This window comes from Pholcus phalangioides, unplaced genomic scaffold, assembly GCF_987345545.1.
Source record: "Pholcus phalangioides strain wild (caught in Gottingen) unplaced genomic scaffold, Ppha-v1.0 ptg000011l_1, whole genome shotgun sequence".
NCBI lineage: Eukaryota > Metazoa > Arthropoda > Arachnida > Araneae > Pholcidae > Pholcus > Pholcus phalangioides.
Window position 1 is genome coordinate 48,927,934 of NW_028301604.1, and position 21,477 is coordinate 48,949,410.

Genomic DNA, 21,477 nt, shown 5'->3' on the forward strand with positions numbered 1-21,477 from the left:
GAAAGCAAAAACGACTAGATGCGGCATGTAGTTAAATTAAACTGTTACGTTATTTAAGGATTATATGAGCAAGTGAAAAAAAACATTAAAACAAATTTTCTATACCATCTAGTGAGAATATGTATTGCTTGACACACTTTTTAAAGGATGATAAATTAGTATTGTGAGTGATTTCTGGTGGTAATGTATTGTAGAATTTTGGGATAAGGTAAGTAAAATGTTTCTTCAACAGTGTTTTATGAGGCAGCGGAAGTGAATACATATTATTTAATCGATTTGAAGATCGAGATGTATTTAAAGGCAAGGACAATTGACCTTTGAATAGGAGGAGAATAGATTTATAGAAATATAATTGACGTAATGTAAGTATTCCAAGATGTTGATGAAGTTGTATTGATGGTGTAGTAAAGTTATTTGTGATGATTCTAATTATTCTCTTATGGAGGCTGATTATAGGGTAAAGGGTTGAAAGGTAGTCAGAACCCCAGACAGTTAGACCATATAGTAGGAGTGAGTGAAACAAGGAATAATAAAGGGTTAATAAAAACGACTGATTCAAGTAGGATTTGAGATAGTAAAATTTATAAATTGCTAGTCGTAGTCTTTTTTGTAAGTACTTGATATGACTCTTCCATTTAAGATTGTGATCAATATATACTCCAAGGTATTTAATTGTAGTAACTTGTTCGAGACATGAACAATTACAATCAGAATTAATAGTACAATTGCAATTATGGAAAATTAAATTAGGGTGAAAGTGAGTGTTAGATTGGGAAGAGAAATTTATAAACTTAGTTTTTGATGTATTTATCTGAAGGTCATTAGCAACAAACCACTTTTGGATTTTAATTAAATCAGTATTGATTAGGTTAGTAAGAGATTCAAAATCATCAGATGAGTAAAGTAATACTGTGTCATCGGCGAAAGTTATGATATTGCCATTTATGTTTAAATTACATAAATCATTTATGAATATTAAAAATAATAATGGTCCCAATACAGATCCCTGAGGGACGCCTTTCACTATTTCCAATGGGGTGCTAAGGCTATTGTGAATTTTGACTGATTGTGTTCTATTAGTTAAAAAAGAAGCAATTAGATTCAGAGTATTACCTCTGATTCCGATATATGACAACTTATTGAGTAATATATGATGATTCACGCTATCAAATGCTTTTCTTATATCAAGAAATATTGCAATGGTTTTTTTAGATTTATCAATATTTTCAGCGATAAATTTAGTAAATGTTAGTAGAGCAGTTTCTGTGTTTTTATTAGGAAGGAATCCAAACTGGTTGTTAGAAAAGAAACTGAAATGTGACAAGAAAGAAAAAATTCTATTTTTGATAATTGTTTCAAATATTTTTGAGATAGAGGGTAGAACTGAGATTGGTCTGAAGTTGTTAAAATCATTGGGATCTCCAGATTTATAAATAGGTGTTACGATAGCTGATTTTAAAGACCTCGGGAATATACCATTAGCCATACATATATTTATTAAATCTGAGAGAGTATTCAAAATATTATATGGTAGAATTTTCAAGACCTTGGTATTGATTGTTTCTGCAAAGGATCCAGAAGTGGGTAATTTTTTAATAATTGTCAAGATTTCATCAGCAGTTGTTGGAAAAAGGTATATTGAGTGAGGATTCGATTTCATGTATTGCTTAAAATCTTCATTTATGTTGATATTGAGTGTGGAAATATTAACAAAATGGGAATTAAAGTTTTGAGCCAGAGAAATAGGATCAGAATCGGAGGAAAACAATTTATTATGACCATCAGTTTTTTTAATTATACCATCAATGAATCTCCAGCGTTTTGTGGGAGTGTTACATTTTGAAAATTGGTAGGAAAAATATTCAAGTTTAGCAGATTTTATTTTGGATTTGACCAGCTTTACAACATTTTTATAGGCTATATTTAATGGGATATCGAATGGAAATTTTCGTGTTTTATAATACAGTTTTTGCTTAATTTTTGTCAGGTGTCGTAATTCATGAGGGATCCAAGGATTCAGCTGCGATCTATTGTTTTTACAATTGATATATCTAGCGTGATTGTGTACTATTGTTTCAAGTTTAAGTAAAAATTCTTCAAAATTATTAGAAGGGTCAATATTATTGAATGAAAAATTGTAATTTTGAAGAAAAATATGAAGTTTCCGATAATCAAGTTTTTTAAACTGACGGTTAGTTAGTTTTGATCTGATAGTTGAAGTGGATATACTAAAACATAGCTTACAAATTATTGCATAATGATCTGTCAAATCAGAGAAAAAAATAGAAGAATATATATAAGAAATATCAGATGAATTCCGTATGAATATGTGATCAAGACATGTGTTTGATCGAGGTCTAGTTATGCCTTCGATATATGGCTGAAATCCTTTACTACACAATAAGTTTAAGTATTCAGTAGTAATATTAGAGTTAGAGTCAAGAAGGTCAATATTGATATCACCAATAATTAGAACATTTTTACATTTGATTCGATCAATAGTAGTTTTCAATTCGTTAATGAAATCGGTAGATAGAAATGAATGAGATCGATAAACAGATAAAATAGTAAACTCCAAAGATTGGTGAAACAATACAACAATCTCAGCTGTTTGCATGGTGATTGAAGTTAAATGTTTTAGGCTTAGGAAATCGTTAACATATACCAGTATACCACCCAAATTATTATATTGTCGACAACAATGAAATATTTCGAATCCGGGAATATTGAAAAAGTTTATTTCGTTGTCAAAAATCCAGACTTCTGAGAGGACTAAAATATGTATGTTTTGAATATTGGTACCTAAAGTTGTTAGCAGTTGATTAAAATTCAATCTAACACTGCGTATATTTATATGGAAAACGTTAAATGAGGAAAATGTAAAGTTAGTATTATTTAAATTTGAATTGCTGGTAGAGAAGTATGTTTTCAGTTCATCCAGGGTGTTCAGGTCAGTGTAGTTTAGATTGGGATTAATAATTAATAAACATTATTTAAGTCATTTACATGAGTATTTATGCTCAATAATGACAATCAGCTCACAGTTTTCTTCAAGCAGAATTAAGGCTTCTCTTTGTGATCCAATCCTAGGTTTTGCCGATGATCTTGGGGCAGTGCACCATGACCCCCACATCCTGGAGCAGGCCCCCCTCTATAGTGAATTTATAGAGTGAAAAAACAAAAGATGATGAGAATTGTCCCAAGCCCTATTAGCCCTAACCTTGTGGAGGGCCATGCAGTGTACGAAGTATAAATGTTTTTTCCAAAACTTTTGGAGGGTAGGATTTCTTCCATTTGCCACACTGCTGGAGACTGGGTGGGAGAAGATTACACACAATCCCACAGTATGTGTGTGGAGAAAAGAAAAGAACCATCAGTTTAGTTGTGATCATGTGAAACTGAGTAAACAAAGCACAAAATTTTTGCTCATAATGCAAATAATCACTTGTTTATAGAGTAAAAATTTGTTCAAAATTTTTGCTTGTCTTGCAAACCCCTTACAAACCAAAGTTTCACTGTACTATGTAATATTTGCTGTTTCAAATGGTTTATCCTTACACAAACAGTTGAAGTTATCTTATTAATTCTACAGTACAAAATCCTCTTATCATGTGATACATTTCATAAAAGATCTATAATTCTAACGTCTCCAGCAAAGACTTTTTCACAGCCATGCATTAAAGCATGTGACCTTCATTGCATACTTGAACAGTCAGCCTGGCATTAACAAAACACATAATTTAATTCATGTAATTCATAACAGTCAAAAATCAAATGCTGAAAATTGTCAGAGGTGGAGAGGCTGTGGCTCTTATCTTCCAGATATAATAGTAATTTAATTATGTATTAATTATGGAAGCAAAAAAAACCTAAATTTAGAAATAGTCAAATTTTTATTCCATGCAAAAGACAAAATTTAAGAGATAGTAACGAATATGTTATGCAATGAATCTGTTACGTGAATGAATTGATATAGACCTTAAATTTCAACAGATTTCCATAAAACTTGCTGCATGAATCAAAGTCATGGGCACATTTGTCGCAGCTGCATGTCTATGTAACTGGACCGCATCATTTTCTGTAGGAAGAATTTTGGAACTTTTTGACTGCACCTTGTACTTAATGGTACTTTTCCACAGAAAACAACAAAACTGAAGATTAATTTATATTTCCCACTTTTTTTTCCTTAGATAGCAGAAGTTTCTGGTTTTCTGTCAAGATTATAGATAAGAATGAGATTGACTTACTTTCTCAGAATATTCATTATATCAAATGCTTTTTGGGTGTGTTGTTGATTTTTATAAGGTGGTTTGTCGATATTGTTACATGACACACTGGTTCCCATGGCACCATGAAGTTCCATATTTCTGAATCTGGCATCTTCTAATTCTCTGATACTTGAAAAGAAAAAGTCAAGCACAAATATTCTTATATATATATTTTCACGTTACACTTGATATTGAATATTATTATACAACAGATGCTGGTTTAATGTGCAAGACTTGAAAAATCTCAGCTACCAGGTTGACATGGTGACTAAAAAATTGGTATTGGTGCCTGAAGTTTTTATGTGTGATCATTAAATCAGGGGTCGAGTACAACAGTTCTTAGAATTTTATGTTTGCATGTCTACTAGCATGGGAAGAGGTCACCAAGTCCTGAAAAAGTCGAAAAGGGTTATTTAGGACAGCTTTTCTTGGAGCTTAAAAAGCTTAATTCAAAAGAAATTTGGCTAACATCCACTTTTTTTTCTGTATTTGTCAAACCCTTGTTTAACCCAACCAATTCATATGATGCTCATGTCTTTTTGCGTTAGCTATCTTGAAAGTTACATGAAGATATACAACTTTATACATGCACATGATGTTCACGTCAATGCAATTAAAGGCCCAGTTATGAAAGGACGTGAATCTTACATCATATGAGTTGACTGGGTAAAATGTGAGTATGGTGTTTACACATAAGGTACTTAAATCAGAGTTTATCGGGATAGTAAAGTAAGATCACCCATTTTATTAAGCTGAGATCTTGACTAAAAATCATTAATTGACAATTGAAAAACATCTCATTGTTATGTTATTTTTATGTGGTTATAATACAAATATAGCTCTGGCTGGCATTGCATAATATATATACTATATAGCCATAACCTCTTTGCTCTAAAGGTACACATATGTGTACTTAATTTTTAACGAATTTAAATAATTCTTAATTAATCTTTTTTGGAGTTAAGACATGGGCAGAGGTACAAGGGAGGGGGTGGGGAGGCAATGGCCCACCATCGTCAATGACAGAACCGGTATATGCATGTACATGTTTTTTTTTTCTTCTGCATAGACTACATAACCTACTTTACTGCACACCAACTCTGGTAGTATATCGCCATACAGCAATTTCCAACCAATGAAGTTGGGTGGGAAATGAAGGCTCCATCCATCGATGGTCGCCCTATGCTCAGTAGGTAAAAAAACTTGCTTCTAACGTTCAATGCCTGGATTCGAACCCATGGACCTTGATGGTAACCTTAATAGTGGAAGACGAACATCTTTACCACTGTGCCACTCGGGTGCTCATGAATATGAATTGACATCATCATCATGCACCCCCCTAGTCTTTTATGCCTATAGTCACATGGTACCTAAGTCAAATGGTCCTAGTAAAGAATTTTAGAAAAAAATAATGGACGAATCATTTTGTCATTTCAGGATGTAAAAATTAATGCTTGAACTCACTTTTCAGTGCAAATTCGGTCACAAGTGTTTTTAGGGGACCGACAAAGAAATGGAAAAAAAATTTTTTTGATTAACCTTGCACCATAAAAAACTGTAAATGATTTCTTTCACAGAATATTTCACTTGCTTAGTGCAATACTTGTATTAATTTCATGAAAATAGCACATAGGCTATATTCACAAAGATATAAATACAGTAGACTCTCAGTAACTTGACACATGGATAACTCGACATCTATTATTCCCTTGGTTGGCCCAATACTAATTTCAATGAAAGAGAAACTCTCTAACTCGACACGTTTGGCTCAACTCCGCTTAAGTCGACTACGACTTTTGTCCCTTTACTATGACTGGTTTTACAATTGCCCGTGTTTTACCATTATAACAATTTTTTGACCTCGTCCATGGGTACTTAAATAATCTTTTGTTTCTTTGTTCTACATGATGGGTCAATTTTTTCTACTATGGGGGGGGGCGTGCATATGAAGAATGAATGTTTGAAGCTTCTTGGCTGGCCTATCATTTTAGTGGCGTTTCCAGGACAGGTCTTTCATTTTTTTCATGGTCAAAAGAAGTGCGGATCATCCCTAAAAAGTGTTGTGATGGATGTTGACAATTTCAACATCCAATAGGGATAAAAATCTTATCTATTTTAAGTTTTGACATTGTCTGTTGTGGAGAATGCTTTTGGCGGAACTCGGTTTTACGATTTCTTGGAAAAGGAGTAAAAGAAAAAGAGCTAAAGCCTGGTTAGACACTGAATATGTCATTTGGTTATCATTGTGAGTACCAACGGCTGTGAATGCAATGGCACCACGCGAACTTCATACTTTAACTTTAAAATCAAAAGTTGAAATTTTCAAAAACTAAAATCGGGAAAAACTCAGAGTGAACTCGCCGAAGAATATGGAGTTGCACGGAACCCATTTCAACATTTGCTAAAAATGAGGGAAATTTTTTTTCAGCATTTGAATCTTCTTATAAACCAAGCAGAAAACGCATAAGAAATCAGAATTCAGCGATGTAGAGGAAGCAACTCTTTTGTGGTTCAAATCCCTCAATCCCATTATCAGGACCAATACTTCCAGAGAAAGCAAAAGATTTAGTAAAAAATCTCAATCAAGGAAATTAGGAATTATCCAAAGTATCAAAACTTTTTACAGAAAATTAGACAAAAAACTTGTGAATTTGTGGATGTTTAAATGGACGCAAAAATTTGTTTTAGATGCAGTTGGAATGATTGCTTCTGCATGGAACTCAGGCACGAGTGCAAGGATTCGAAACTGCTTCCGTAATGTTGTTTTTTGTTCCGAGTCTTTGGAAAACGATTATTGCTCGAAAGAAAATTAATTAATTAAAATAAAAAGATTATTTCTCCTGAAGATTCCTCCCAGATTAAGTGTGAAGAAAGCATAAATAGCACTATGGGTGATTGCATCGACGATGAATTTATGAGTATTGACTCTGATCTTGTAACTTCAAGACTTTTAGCAGATGACGATATTCTAGAATCAATCACCCAAAGCAAATGCTTCATGTTTCGAAGAAATAGAATCAGAAAGTTCAGATGAAAAATTATCTGCACCATCTCTCCATGATGCACTAAAAACTCTAGATGTGATACGTCACTTCCTACGCAGTTAGGAAAAGGCAGAACAATCGCGGTATAAACTGAAATAGTGTAGAAAATTTTTTGTTTTCTCTTCGGAAAGAAAAACAAGCAAATGCACTTGATTATTTTTCATGAGGTAAATTTTTTTATACGTTTTGATTCTATTTTGAAACAACCCCGAATTAAAATTAATGAGAATTAGCATTTTATTTAATACAATTGTTGGAATGTATATAATTACGTACACAAAAATGATCTGACAAAAGTTTAGAGTGAAACCCTGTTTGTCGATACTTTTGGGGTGTTAAGTTGCCGAGAGTCTACTGTATTTCTTATAAATTTCTCATTTCCATCGCATATTTTTTGCTTATAACATGCAGTTTTCAACTAATTTAAAAAAAAAAAAATCAAGACAATTTGACACTATACATCAGATACATTGCAAAGAAATGTAAAATGTAACAGTTTAAATAATATTCAATATTATTAGTAAATGATTTTTAACATCTTTATGATCATAAACATAATATTATGTCCAAACACCAGTAGAATAAATTCAAACAAGTTCTCTGTTTTCTTTCCTCTCTTCACTATCGCAAAACTATATAGTAACCTTATCTATGGAAAAGTTGCTTTTTTTCTCTCCTTTCTTTTTATACTCCTGTTAATGATTTTCCCCCCACAACATATAATGTATCTTTCTACTATATACATGTAAGAGTGAAAGAACACATACGGTGAGGGTGATGAGAGGACTCTAAAAAATAATGCTTATCTACCTTAGAGATGTGATGTGGCTGAAGCACTATAACACGTTAAATGATTAAATAACGGAAGAAAAAATTCTCAACTTATCCCCTTTCTTTTCTCTTCTCTTTATACCATCTATCCTGATTGCACGACCTTGAAAAGTAGTTTCACTACTTTGAAGTACAAATGAAGTATTTTACTGCACTGATTTGTTTTGATATAACCCGCGGGTTGTTGAAGAATAAGATGGTGGGATATCTAGTTGCGTCCCTGAATGAGGGGTTGTAAACCAAATTTTCTAATTTTCTTTTCCCTGAGGTACTTTCGTGCAGCCATATACCGGCATTCAAAGACAGCATCTACAGTGCATAAATTAGTTTTGTTCCTGAAAATGTGCATCTTTTAAAAAATCATAAAGGATTGGAATGCCTGTTCAAATTGTAGAAAATTTTTCAAGATTGTTGGGAAAAAAAACCTGTAAAACTCTACGTAGAATATCCACCGTTTTGTCATCTAGCTATGTGGTTGTCATCGTTTTGCATCATGAAAATCAGGGGGTATGTACGCAGAATCAGCCTTTGGAGAGCATAAAGATTTCTTCCACAGAAATTTTGGATCACTAACATTCAAAGAGAATTTTAAATTGACAGATAGTATAAGAATGAATTTTTTTTCAATATTTTAATTTTCTACAAAAAATATTTAAAAATATTTATAATTTTTGATCTTCTTGGGGGAAGGGAGCATGCCCACTCCCACCCATGCCTTACTTAGATTTCATCTTTAGAGAAAATCCAGGTTTGGAACCCACGATTAAGCAGTGATAATCAGCTAAATATGACTTTCTAAGGTTTTCCAACTTTGAGCTGGATATCCCTTTGAAAAAAAAGCTCTCTTGTGCCACGAAAATCACACAGAGCTACAACACAAATATGTATACATTAAATTTCAAATCCACACATTAGCAATTCAGAGGATAAATGGCACCACCTAATGAACACAATACATGCCAAATGGTAGAGACATACATAAGCTCACTGTTTAGTTTCACCAAAGCAAATCTGGCATAGCTACCATATTCATGTGTGAAAATATGTGACAGTTAAATGATGGTAGACCACATTTGTGAACCATCAGGTAGGGAAAAGAAAATCATTCCACCAGAAAATCACTTCATAAGGATTTATATGAATAAGGAATCTGAAGATATAAGCAAATAATTTGCTTTAAATTTAATCAGAAGATATCATTGGAAAAGCTAAGGTTTTTCCGAAATGGAAAATCAATCAGAAGAGAATTTATAGATTGATTTATTAGTCAATATATAAATGTGCCTACTTTAATTCTATTTGTTTTATATTTATTCCATGTTAAATTTTCAGTGTTAATGTGTTTCTTTGTAAGCTCTCTCTACTACTACTAGACAATGAAAGTAAAAGAACCTAGTTTTAAGCTGGTAAATTAAAATTTTTTCAACGAACCTTTGGATTAAACATGTTTTTAGAAATGATTTGATTCACATGGATACCAGTGAATGATCGTGAGGGGAGACTATGGGACAATACTTTTAATTTTTTTTGAGAGGAACCCACTTTCTCACTTTAAAAAGGACCCAGAATTTGCGACATCATGGGATGCAGGTAAATTAGAGTACAATGGCATCTCTGGCCTTATCTATTATACTTTTTCTTTTTATATTTTTCCTTCCCCCCCCCTCTTCCTTTTTCTAACGTTCGGTAAAGTTAGAACAAGGTTATCAGATTAGCTGATTTGTTAAATAAAGATAATCCAAATTTTTCGCCAAAAGCTTGTATATGAAGTGGTATGCACGTGCAGTAAATATCCATATAGTTTTTTTTCATAATTTGGTTGCTAGATATATACTGCAACTTATATAAAAATCCCAGTTGAATGTAGTGAAAATTCAGAAAGATATTGGTGACACAGTGAGCTGTAATTTAAATTACTTGCTAAAAGAAGCTGGATGATAAGGGATTTTCTACAAATTGGAATTTTGATTATTTTTTCACTTGGTTATTTTGAGAATGAGTCCCCAGCATTACGTGAATGAGTAAAAACCTGTGTCTGATGCTATATAAATGAAAAGTGCCTGAGCATAAAACATGTACGATTTCAAAATGAAAAAGCTTAAGGAAATAATTAAATGAAAGATAATAATCAAAATATCACTGAATTTGAAAATAGCTGAAACGTGAAACATAGAATTTTCATATGCCGAGTTAATGAGTTTGTTAGTTTATGCAGTTCTTTCCTTCATTTTCAGCAATTTTCACATTAAAATATCTAAGCGAATATTGCACTTCAAAACATGAATTTTTTAAATATTTTTTTGGTCTCGGGGGACACAGCAAAAAATTGCCAATTGGGTTTTTAGAATAGAGTGACCAAATAAAAAGTAAATTTCTTTAATTAATAACTATACAACTCCTTTCAATATGAATGATGCATATCTGAGGTCTATACGTTATCTGGATACTTTTCCCAACTGGAAGTATGCTTCTAGGATCAATGGTTTATGAATTATGCCAGGATAAGAGGACTTGCCTATGCACCCCACTGTATAGTGTATGATGTCAATCTAGGCCTACATATCAACTTTCTTTTTCCTCCTACTACACACACACAGTCATCGCTGTTCACTTTGCAATGATTAACTATTCTCTAAACTTATTCAGTTGAAGATCCAATGAATCTTTTAAATACTAGTTCATGCTAATTTTAAAAGGAATAGAATATAATACATGCAAGACAAAAAAAAGGACATAGAAAAGTATAATCTAGAGTACGAGCTGAAACGCACTAAAATCTAAAATCATTGCCAGGAAAACCATTCACAAAAAAAATCTGCTGCGAAAATCGGCAATAGCTACTACACAAGTAAATACAGTAGAACCAGGGTTGGGTTTTTACGAGGACATTGTAAAAACTAGGCATTTACAAATACCATGGATTTTTCAGCATGGCTTCATTAACCGCTTATATCCCTCTTTGGGACAGAATGGGAGCCATGTTCTGGTTTGATGGTAAATACAATTTTAAAAATTGTCAAAACCTGGTAAATACAATTAGCTTTTATGTATTGATGTAATTAATATGTAGAGTAACTCTTTTTAATTAATAAACATTAATATTTATTTAATAAGTAATAATTAGCTTAATTTATAATATGTGCATACAGTTGGATATCTCTATAGTTGGCTACCAGAGAAGAGGATAAACCCTGAACAAATTTTAGGTAATGCTATATATACTCTACCTTTTTTTTTATATTTCCACTCCATTTTCACACATCAATAAAAGAAAAGATAGATAAAACCACTAGAAGTATCATTGTTTGTCAGAATTTTTCAATTAGAAAGTAAAATATTCTGAAGTTGTTTTCGCTAACCTGTTTGTATAAAATCATGTAGAAAAAGCTTTATTATACTTGGTTTTCACTGGTAGAAAACCTGGTAAATACTACCAGACTGTTCGTTTAAGGCTGGGCTTGAGAAATCAAGAAAAAATCTAATCAACCACTATGAACATAAACAGACCAAAATTTTGACCAAAATTTAAAGCCTATACTTGTATCTACCAGTATTCATATCAGCATATGATGATAATATAATCTTTATGCCAAGAGAATTTATAATAGTATGATGAAATGAGCATAGGTACTAATAGGCATGCTAGCAAGAAAATAATTATTTTTGTTTTTGGTGTTTGCGCAAAAGTGGCTTAAAATTATGCATTCTCTTCAGAAACAAAGAATGTGTAGATAATTTTTTTAAATAATGGCAAAAAGTGTTTTTTTCCTCCGAAGATGGTAAAAACTGTAGGTTTTACCATGATGGTAAATACCATGCCAACCCTAATTAGAACCTCAACTATCTGTGCTAATTGTAGGGAAAGTGAACATGGATAATCAAAAAACACGCTAAAACTGCCAGGAGTAAAAAAAATTATTTGAAATAACAAAACTGTAAGAAAATGATTATTTATATATTTTACCTGCTTAAAATGAAAATCCACTGTATATATATTCATATTATACGTGTGAAAAAAATCTAATAAAAAATTACTGTTATTAAAGGATAGGCCTAGCCACATTACTAATATAGCGGGTTTCACTGATGACAGCAATAGTAGAATCTTGATTAAATCCAGACTATTGTTGAGGAAAGTGGTCACTAAAGCCTGGATTATATGTACTTAAAAAGTGGTGAAATATGCAAATATGCACTTAAAAAGTAATGAAATATGCAAATATGCACTTAAAAAGTAATGAAATATGCAAATATGCACTTAAAAAGTAATGAAATATGCAAATATGCACTAAAAATGTCAAAATATGCATTAAAAAATCTTCAAAGTCGTTAAAAATTCTAACATGTGTATCAAAACTGAGAAAATATGTTAAAAAATACCCCAAAAATAAAATTTACAAAAAAAATTTCTCATGCAAATAAACTTCATGTTTTTCATTCTGGAATTTCTAATTAGTAGCAGCTGCACGCAAATAGAAATGAAAATTTGATTTTTTGAAAAATGAAGTATTCCTACACACCAGTAACAAAATAGAAACGACATAAAAAATGGCCAATTTCTCACCTGAGATTTAACATTTCATTTTAAAAAAAAAACACATGCACACTCGTGGTAAGCAAAAATGGCACCCAGCCTCCAGCTATGGCTTATTTTAGCAAACAGTTGTTCAGAGTTGAGTAGGCTATACTTAAACTCACCACATTCATCAAACTATTTAAAATACCGACTTTTCTGTGTTTACATAAATCAGTTTTCTAAACTTTTTTTGTTCCATCGCCCCTTCTTCAGAATTTTTTTTCCCTCATCGCTCCCTTCTTCAGAATTTTTTTCTCTCATTGCCCCCTACTCAAGTGTACCTATAGGATCCTATGTTAACCCAGTAGCTTTCATCGCCTGTGGACTATTCCATCACCCACCAGGGGGCGATATTGCCCACTTTGGGAAACACTGACAAAATGATTCAAGCTCACAATAGTATTTTGATTTTGATAGTATTAGTGCTATGCTGGTGCTAAAATTTCCCTGGGAAATAAGGGTGAGTTTGTCACCTTTAGTACATGGGCTTCCAAGAAGTTCCATGACAGCTTTTTTATCAGGTTTGATCGATCAACTGCCATGAAAATTTAAGAAATCCAGAACGTTTTTAAAGGAGGAAACTTTGTGTTAAAAAAAAAAAAACCTGTGTGTGTGTTATATATATACATATATACTCTCGCAAAAGTATTCTTTATTTTGAATTTCAACAAGATATGCCGTTTAAAAAAAGTCTAGACCACTTGGATGACTAAACAACTTAGAAAAAGTGGCATCACATTTTTTCACATCAAATTTTTGAACCAAAACCTCCAGAAGTTGATGTCATTTTCCATTTCATTAGGAAATTATGAGTTTCATAAAAACTATTATTTTCTTGGAAACTTTTTATCCACTAGATATGAGGATTCATGAATTACAGAATTTATATGTACTTCATTGAACACCCAGGACCATTTTAACACACGAGTCCCACTTAAGCACAGCACGGGCACCTCAGTTGTATAAGCCATTCCATGATAATGACTTATGACAATAAATATGAATTAAGAGCTGGTTTTTAAGCCTTCTTTCATTTTGCAATGGGACTATGATGATGTCGAGATGGCGGTAGGGGACCCTTTTTTTTGGATAAACATTCAAAAAAAATTTGAGTTATGTAGAACATCCCTATAACTATTAAAGGTTCTGCAAGAAGTTTTAAGTTGGAATCCCGTGACCTAGAGAGTATGCAAGCACACGAGTGACCAAAATAATGACCTGGTGTGTGAGGGATGGGGGGGGGAAAAGTGACCTAGAGCAGAGGTGGCCAACATAGCATTAAGCTGCAGCATCACGGGCCACACCTTCTGGTGTATAAGTTGCACCAGTAAAATGTGTGACCGGGAAAATCTCAGATTTGTATATGTCATGAGTAGAGCCGGGATTATATGCACTTAAAAAGTGGCAAAATATGCTCTAAAAATATGCAAATATGCACTTAAAAAGGCTAAAATATGCATTTACAAATGCCAAAATATATAATATCTTTACACACATCCATATCTTTTATGGGTATCATTTTTCTGCCACCTCGTTAGGCAATTTGCCTGTTGTGTCCTTTGTGTTTGTATCTGAAAAATCCTGAAAAAAGTTAAAAATTCGAAAATATTTACCAAAAATGAGAAAATATGAGTTAAAAAAAAATCACTGCAAAAAAAAAACATGTTTTTAAAATGCGTATTTTCTATTTGTTAGTGCATATTATTCATTTACCTCCTCACTTATGCATATACTGCATACGCAAATAACTTCAAAATATTTTTTATTTAAGCATTTTCAATTAGTAACAAAATTAACAGTAAAAAAGAATTTTGAGACTATTTCTAAAAGAATTGAACATTTTGGACGCTAATGCTGAAACAGTTGATATTTGAAAAAAGAAAAAAAAATCCTACCTGCCGGGGAAAAACCCGATGTTATGAAAATATTATGAGCAACATTCATTTGGAAAATTATGAAAAAGTGTGTGTGTGTGATTGAGCTTCAATAAACTTTCACAAACATGCACTTATTCGGAAAATTCTTTGATTTTATGCATTTATATGCATTAATGCTGGAAAAAGCCAAAATATACAAATGCATATGCATTTGCATATAATCCGGGCTCCAGTCATGAGTAACATGGAAAAACACAGGCGATTTAGTTTTTAAACTTTTACCCTGGGTTTTGTACTCTTCCACACTACATAAACTGAAACCTATGCAATGGTTGTCTGGTTTTGTTCCCCGATAGGTGAAATGCATCAAAAACTACAGATTCTTCTGCAAATTATTTTATCCAATACATTAATAGCTGCAAAATTTTAAAGACAAAACAATTTAAAAAAAATTGCAATTATTTTATGGTGAGAACATGGTAATTTTTTTTTTGCCACCAGCAATAATGAATGCAGATAATTTGTTGATAAGAAATCCTGTTAGAACCAATAAACTTAAATAATGATCATGCATTTAATTTAAAATGCACAGCATTTTTCCCTTGTCGAGGGGTGCACAAAATCACCTCACGGGCCAGCTGGCCAAAAGAGTGACGTAGACAATTTAAATTTTATTCATCGCATTAAACAAAATGTACATTGCGCAAAACTATGAAAATCCCTATCCAAAGGATCCTTTCACTACTTCTTATTGATTCTAGAGAGTGTGGATGTTTTCCTCCCTGAAGAGCCTGGTACGATAGGCTGACAACTCTTTTTAAAGAAATAGTCGAAATTTGGCTGACGAACAGCGTTTTTCGACTCCTTGTAAAAACTTTAGTAGCAAAACCAGAGAATTCTGCATATTTCTTGCAAATATGAAAATTCTAGGTTCACTGGAATCACTTTGTTTGATAAAAATTCTCATGCCATTGTCAATGCGTTACTAAACGTTGTTCATCAGTGAGATCTGGTGAATTGTATTTGAAAATTTCGCTCATATTTGTCTCAGCTACATCATCAAAACCAATGTATTGCGTTGTCAAAAGATTTAACTATGTTTTATATATACAAGGTGATTATAATACTAGACAAAGACCAACATGTGTAGATCCAAATTTGCAGAAAGGAATCACAGCTAAACACGTTTCGGAACTATATGAAGTTCCTTCATCAGTAGCAAAGAAAAAATAGTGAAAAATACTCCTTATAGCAGGAGTTACTCGCTGCTGTAGACAAAGAGTCAAATTCAAAATGAACCAGCAACAAGAGCAAAGGGGGAAGGAAAGAAAATAAAAAAATGACGGAGCCAACCACAAATGAGAACACGATAGTGATACCAATGGAGAAGAAAAAATTGTTTTAGGAACTGTTGCCAGATTTTTGAGAAGGCAACAGTTCCTACAGCGTGTAAACAGTGTGTAGAGTGGGTGGAAACACCACCCACACTATACACACACTGGTCTTTCCCTAGTATTGTCTCACCCAAAAGGTAATTCATTCCTAAGGTGATTATAATTAAAGTTCCCATATATATAATCTGCGCGAAAAAAAAAAGTTTTTTCTAAAAATTACTCATTCAAGCACAGCTAAATTTTCAGGATATCTTAATGAGACCATGAGAAAGAAGTTTATGCACTAAAAAAAAAATAGTTTTTTTAATAACTTTTTAAAAAAACTTTTTCCTCCCATGGTCTATGTAGCATACATACCAACTTTCAGTGGAATACGTCCACCAGAACGGACGCTACATAGGTCAGAAATGTGTCAGTATACTGAAACTACTCAGACCTCTAATGCACCAGTTCTGGTGGATTTATTCCATTTGTAGTGGTACAAATCCGCAATGGGTGGGGAGGGTCCACCTCATTCAAATATAAGTGCTAATTAATTAATATTTATATCTTTAAAAGTAATAGTTACACCTGAAAAGTCAAGTTATGTAGTCTGGGGTCGGTCATCAGATGTGGTGCCACACTGTCATTGGGATATGGCTGCCTCATTGTTATTTGCGGCAAAATCACATGGAGTCGCCGCTGCTTCCGCCATCTGATGGCTCTGATAAAGCTTATAAAGTTGGCTAATAAAGCTTATAGTATAAATGGGTAGAGATCGATGCTGAATAGTCGAATCAAAAGCAGCCAACCCTACATAAGGTGATAGTGATATCACCTCTTCGCATTCCTTTTCAACTTTTTTTTTACTGTTGTAAACAAATATACACACATACACATTACACAAATACTGGACAACAACAGACGAAAAGGAATACAAAAGAAAAAAAGACATACACATATAACGAATATACACTATGTGGCCCCCAAGGGACACTGTCCTTCCAGGAAGCCAAAATGAAATTGTATTACATTTTTTCACCGCCATTGTGAGCCATCAAGTATGCAGTATAATTATTGACAAAGCTGATATTCACTCCATCATGTAGTTTAATCTCAGGAACTTACTTCATCGGTCATACTCTGACTTGCATTAAATGGGACTCTCCATTAAATGTACCTTATGATGGGGTTATACTATAACAGTTTCACAAAATTTCATTTATAAAACTTGAAAAATACAACCAATAAGCCGATCGGTTGCATTTGCTCGAATGCAACCAATGCGCTTATATATATATATATATATATATATATATATAGGCTGGATTTTTCAAAAAGGGATTTTATCAAACTTTTATAGTGTAATCCTGGGCTTACTAATAAATTTCTGGATTCTATGTTATGAAGGTGTGCAGGCAACAAAATGAAAAACAAAATAGATTTTTTGATAACAAATTTGTTTATTCATTGAAATCAAAGCTGATTTTCAAACTTTATATCTTTCAGAAATCATAACAGTTTAAGGTAAGTATCAGAGATCAATCAAACAAAGTTCGTAAATAATTTCAAAGTATCTGAATTGCGGAAACATACAGCTCTACTTTATAAGCCCATAAAATGCACTAGACATTTTTTTTTCAGAAATCAAGATTTTCGGACAGTGAAATCGGTGAACTCTCCGACCATTGGCACAGACCATGGATGTTGTACGGCACAAAAGTTGTAATACTGTTAGATCTCGATTGGTGTATCATCGTTACAGCATGATTGCTGCATCATCATTGGACATCATATGTCTGCAACAAGCTTATATATATAAACACGATTTTAGTTCATAATTAAAACATACAGATGTGCTTCAGCACAAGTATTAAGACATATTAGATTAATTTCCCGGCTAAATGCAGGAACTTAAGTAAATACGAGAATTGAATGCAAAAGAAGCTTCAGTCACAAGTGGTATACATACAACAATCATCAGTCATTTACACACTTTCACAGTATTATAACATTTGAACAACATCACAATGTCAGGATGGCAACAACACAATATGCGACCACCACTGCAGATTGCCGACAAGAGGCAGAACAAAAGGTAAATTTAACGTATTTAACTGAGTATATAATGACAATTTTTCTGACCTTTACGTCAGGGGTCTATGGATATGTTACACATTGAAACTTAGAGTATATGCTTTATAGACCATGGGAAAAAGGAAATGCAATAAAAAAAGCACCACATTTTCGCCTGGTGATCAAACACTGAATTTTTTTTACTGCATAAATCTCTCTCCCATGGGCTCATTAACATATTCTAAAAATTCAGCTGTGCTCTTAAGAGTAGTTTTTGAGAAAAACTATTTTCGAGTTAAGGAACTTTAATTATAACCACCCTGTATGTATCTTCATTTTGCAACTCATTTCCAGGATTACAGTTAAACATTAAACCAAATTTTGCAGGTTGCAATTCCCAAAATGTACTTTCAAAAATCATGTTAAAGTGAAACGGTGTAAAGCAAGGGATATCTGCACTTTTTTGTTCATCATGAAATAGCATCAACATAAAACTGTATCCTCCTTGGTCTTTTGGCAAGGAGGACCCTAGTTTTGCAAAGTTTACTGATATTAATTTACAATATACAAACAGCAACTGTTCAAATTTCACAGCGAACTCAACATTTTAACTAATATTATTGCTCATCAAATATTTATCAATATCATATCGTTGCTGATAAAATTATATTTTCACCCTTATATTTGTTATGGAAAAAAAGTGATTAAGAAAGGCACCATTTTTTCATGGTAAATAGGTATGCTTAATACGGACGTTTAGAGTCTGAGAATGCTTTGTTGTGTGCACAGAGTTTTTTGCTGCGCAAAGAAAAAATTCTCTATATTGGTAACATTATTTGTCATTCCTCACAGATATTGAAGCTCTGCACGTAGAGCACATGGACCTCATTTGCGCAGCTCCCCCTACTATGAATTTGTAATGTGAAAAACAAAAAAATAAAGCGAATCATGCCAGGCTGGAGCACGGTAAGGGCCCCCCCCCCAAACAGGGGCATGAGGGGACATCAGTTACATAGGGGGTTCTACAATAAGATCTTTAGCAATGGTTTTTGACAATAAATATGTATTTAAGAGAGAGGTGATGCTTAAGCCCTTTTCCATTTTGTCCTGAGGCTATTGATGCTGTTGAAACAGCAGTAGGGACACTTATTTTTGGATAAATATTAAAAAATTTGTTTGAGTTCCATGGAAAAGCCTCATTGTCATCAAGGGTTCTGCAGAACAGCCTCATAACTATCAGGGGTTATACGAGAAATTTCACATTAGAAACCTCTGCCATAGTAGTTAGTACTATGATCATTGATCATTTTTGTCGCACCACAGTCATTTTCTGCACACAGGGGCTAATTAGACCAGGACCTACAATTTATTGCCGATTCCGAACGGCAGGCTAGTTTTTTATACTCATTGAGAGGTTGGTGCACTAACCCCTCGATGGGAGATTCCCTGCGATAGCAATTTTTTCTGTGGTTATGTCGCCATTTTTTGTTGTACCCGTGTCAGGAAAGTTTTCTGACAAGGACAAACCGGGTACCGAACTCACAACACCTCTAAACATCCTTTGGTACTTTAGATAAGTATCTTACCGACCTGGGCTATTGCACGCCCCGTTAGTACTATGTGTTCACTACAATTTATTATTTCATTATACAGTACCTGTCTTAAACAGGGTTGGGTTTTAATATGACAAGTGTCAAAAGTAGGTTTAAACTGTCACAAACTGTCAAAAACCATCAAAAACCTATGATCTCAATGTGTTAAAATACTTTTTTTTGTCGCGTAGGTATATTGAACCATAAATATTTTGAATGCAAGAGACTACAGTTTGAAATATTAATTTATTATATTGAAATATTAATTTATTATATACAATTATTAAGCGCAAAATATTAATTTTTGTATTCTCAATTTTTTGGTCTGCACAAAATTGTATTCCATTGCAAAATTAAATTATTGCTTAGCAACACATGAGTAATTTTACTCATGTATTCACTCTCACAATATATCTTAGTTCATATCCAAAATTTGAAAATACTCTCGTGATTGAAGGTAAGGCCACAAGACTTGCTAGTTAAGCATGACAGTTTCACAAGTTGAGATGCAGCATCAATTGCAAAAACTATTGCATTTAGGAATTCGCATCTACTAAATTACAGTATTTGACATTAAGTACATGGAATTTTCAACATAAATTTTCAACATAATTATTCACCATGGAATTTTCAATAATTTGCATGTAAGGAGTGGCTTCCTCTTGGGCATTTAAATCCATAATGACTGAGTTGTCTCAGTGTGGTGGAGGATGACGCATTGACACCAAGTCCTTTCCACTTTTTATGTATGAACCTGACGCTACAAAAGCGGTGAAATCTCACAATGTTTTTAAAGAGTCTGTCCTGGATCGCTATTGTAATTGGCTTACGGTCACTATTTACACATTTTTTCTGAAAATTGTTATCATTTGAATAATGTCTTGAAAGTTTACTCACACTTACTTGAGAGCACTTTGCTTTCTAGACGATCATCTGCTGAGTAAATCCTTCTTTGTGCAGATTCACAACCAGAGATTTTAAACCTTCTGTTAAATCTTTCGACCCATTTTCAACGCACAACTAAATAAAACCAGTTTACAAGTCTGCCTTTATATGTCTAATGGCTTCGCAATAGCTTGACTTATAAAAATTTTGGCACTACCACTTACCCAATCACAAATTCTCCCATTATTCTAATATTTTGAACCCTCTCTTCTGATTATTCAAATTTTTTAAATATCTTAAATATTTAAAAAAAAAAATATGTTATTGCAATTTTGAACATGTAACAAACACACAGGTAAGTTCAATTTATTCTAAACAACTCTTATTTTTTCATTCACTTCTGTTGTTTATTTTTCCGGTAATCCTCTGTTGAAAAAAAGAAAATGAAGACTTTTTGCATTATTCTAATTTTTTGAATCAGAGTTGTAGATAACAGCTGATAGTTAATGACAAACAAAATTCTGTTGCACGTTTATTTTGTTTTTCAAATTTTGCTTCCCCAGCTGCTGCTACAAAAAGGTAAGGGTCAAATTACTGTTGTTATATGATTAGTATACAGTCACAACTTCTTGCAGTATTTTTTTCTCTATCTTAAGTCTGTGGCCCATCTAACCTGTTTTCAATTACTCCAAAATTTTGAGAGTGCAGGGTAATTGCGAAAACACAGCTTTTATATATACAGGGTGATTATAAAAAAACTATCCCGACATATGGGCCCCTAACTATCATACCATTCACAGAAACTGAATGAAATTTTGGCATAAGGTATTTTGAGGTATGCGCTCAAGAATGATATGGAAAACAACAGTGTCACTAACAGTTACGGTTACAGTGAGAAAATTTCGAAAATATCAAATGGCAACACCAAGTTTTTTGTATTGGAATGTGATCTCCA

At 33.0% G+C, this 21,477-nt stretch overlaps 1 protein-coding gene across 5 annotated transcripts in view; it reads right to left on the bottom strand.

The window, feature by feature from the left end:
• Positions 1–21,477, bottom strand: part of kel (kelch protein) — a 232,126-nt gene that overhangs the window by 202,527 nt on the left and 8,122 nt on the right. For 3 of the 5 annotated variants that reach the window (XM_089239608.1, XM_089239605.1, XM_089239609.1), the window contains exon 2: positions 4,248–4,397. The exons of 1 other annotated variant lie outside the window; for it this stretch is intronic. In XM_089239608.1, coding sequence (XP_089095734.1) covers positions 4,248–4,397 — 150 coding nt within the window. Of the gene's footprint in view, positions 1–4,247; positions 4,398–14,214; positions 14,301–21,477 lie in introns of all 5 variants that reach the window. One more of the 5 variants, XM_089239606.1, reaches the window with a different exon arrangement.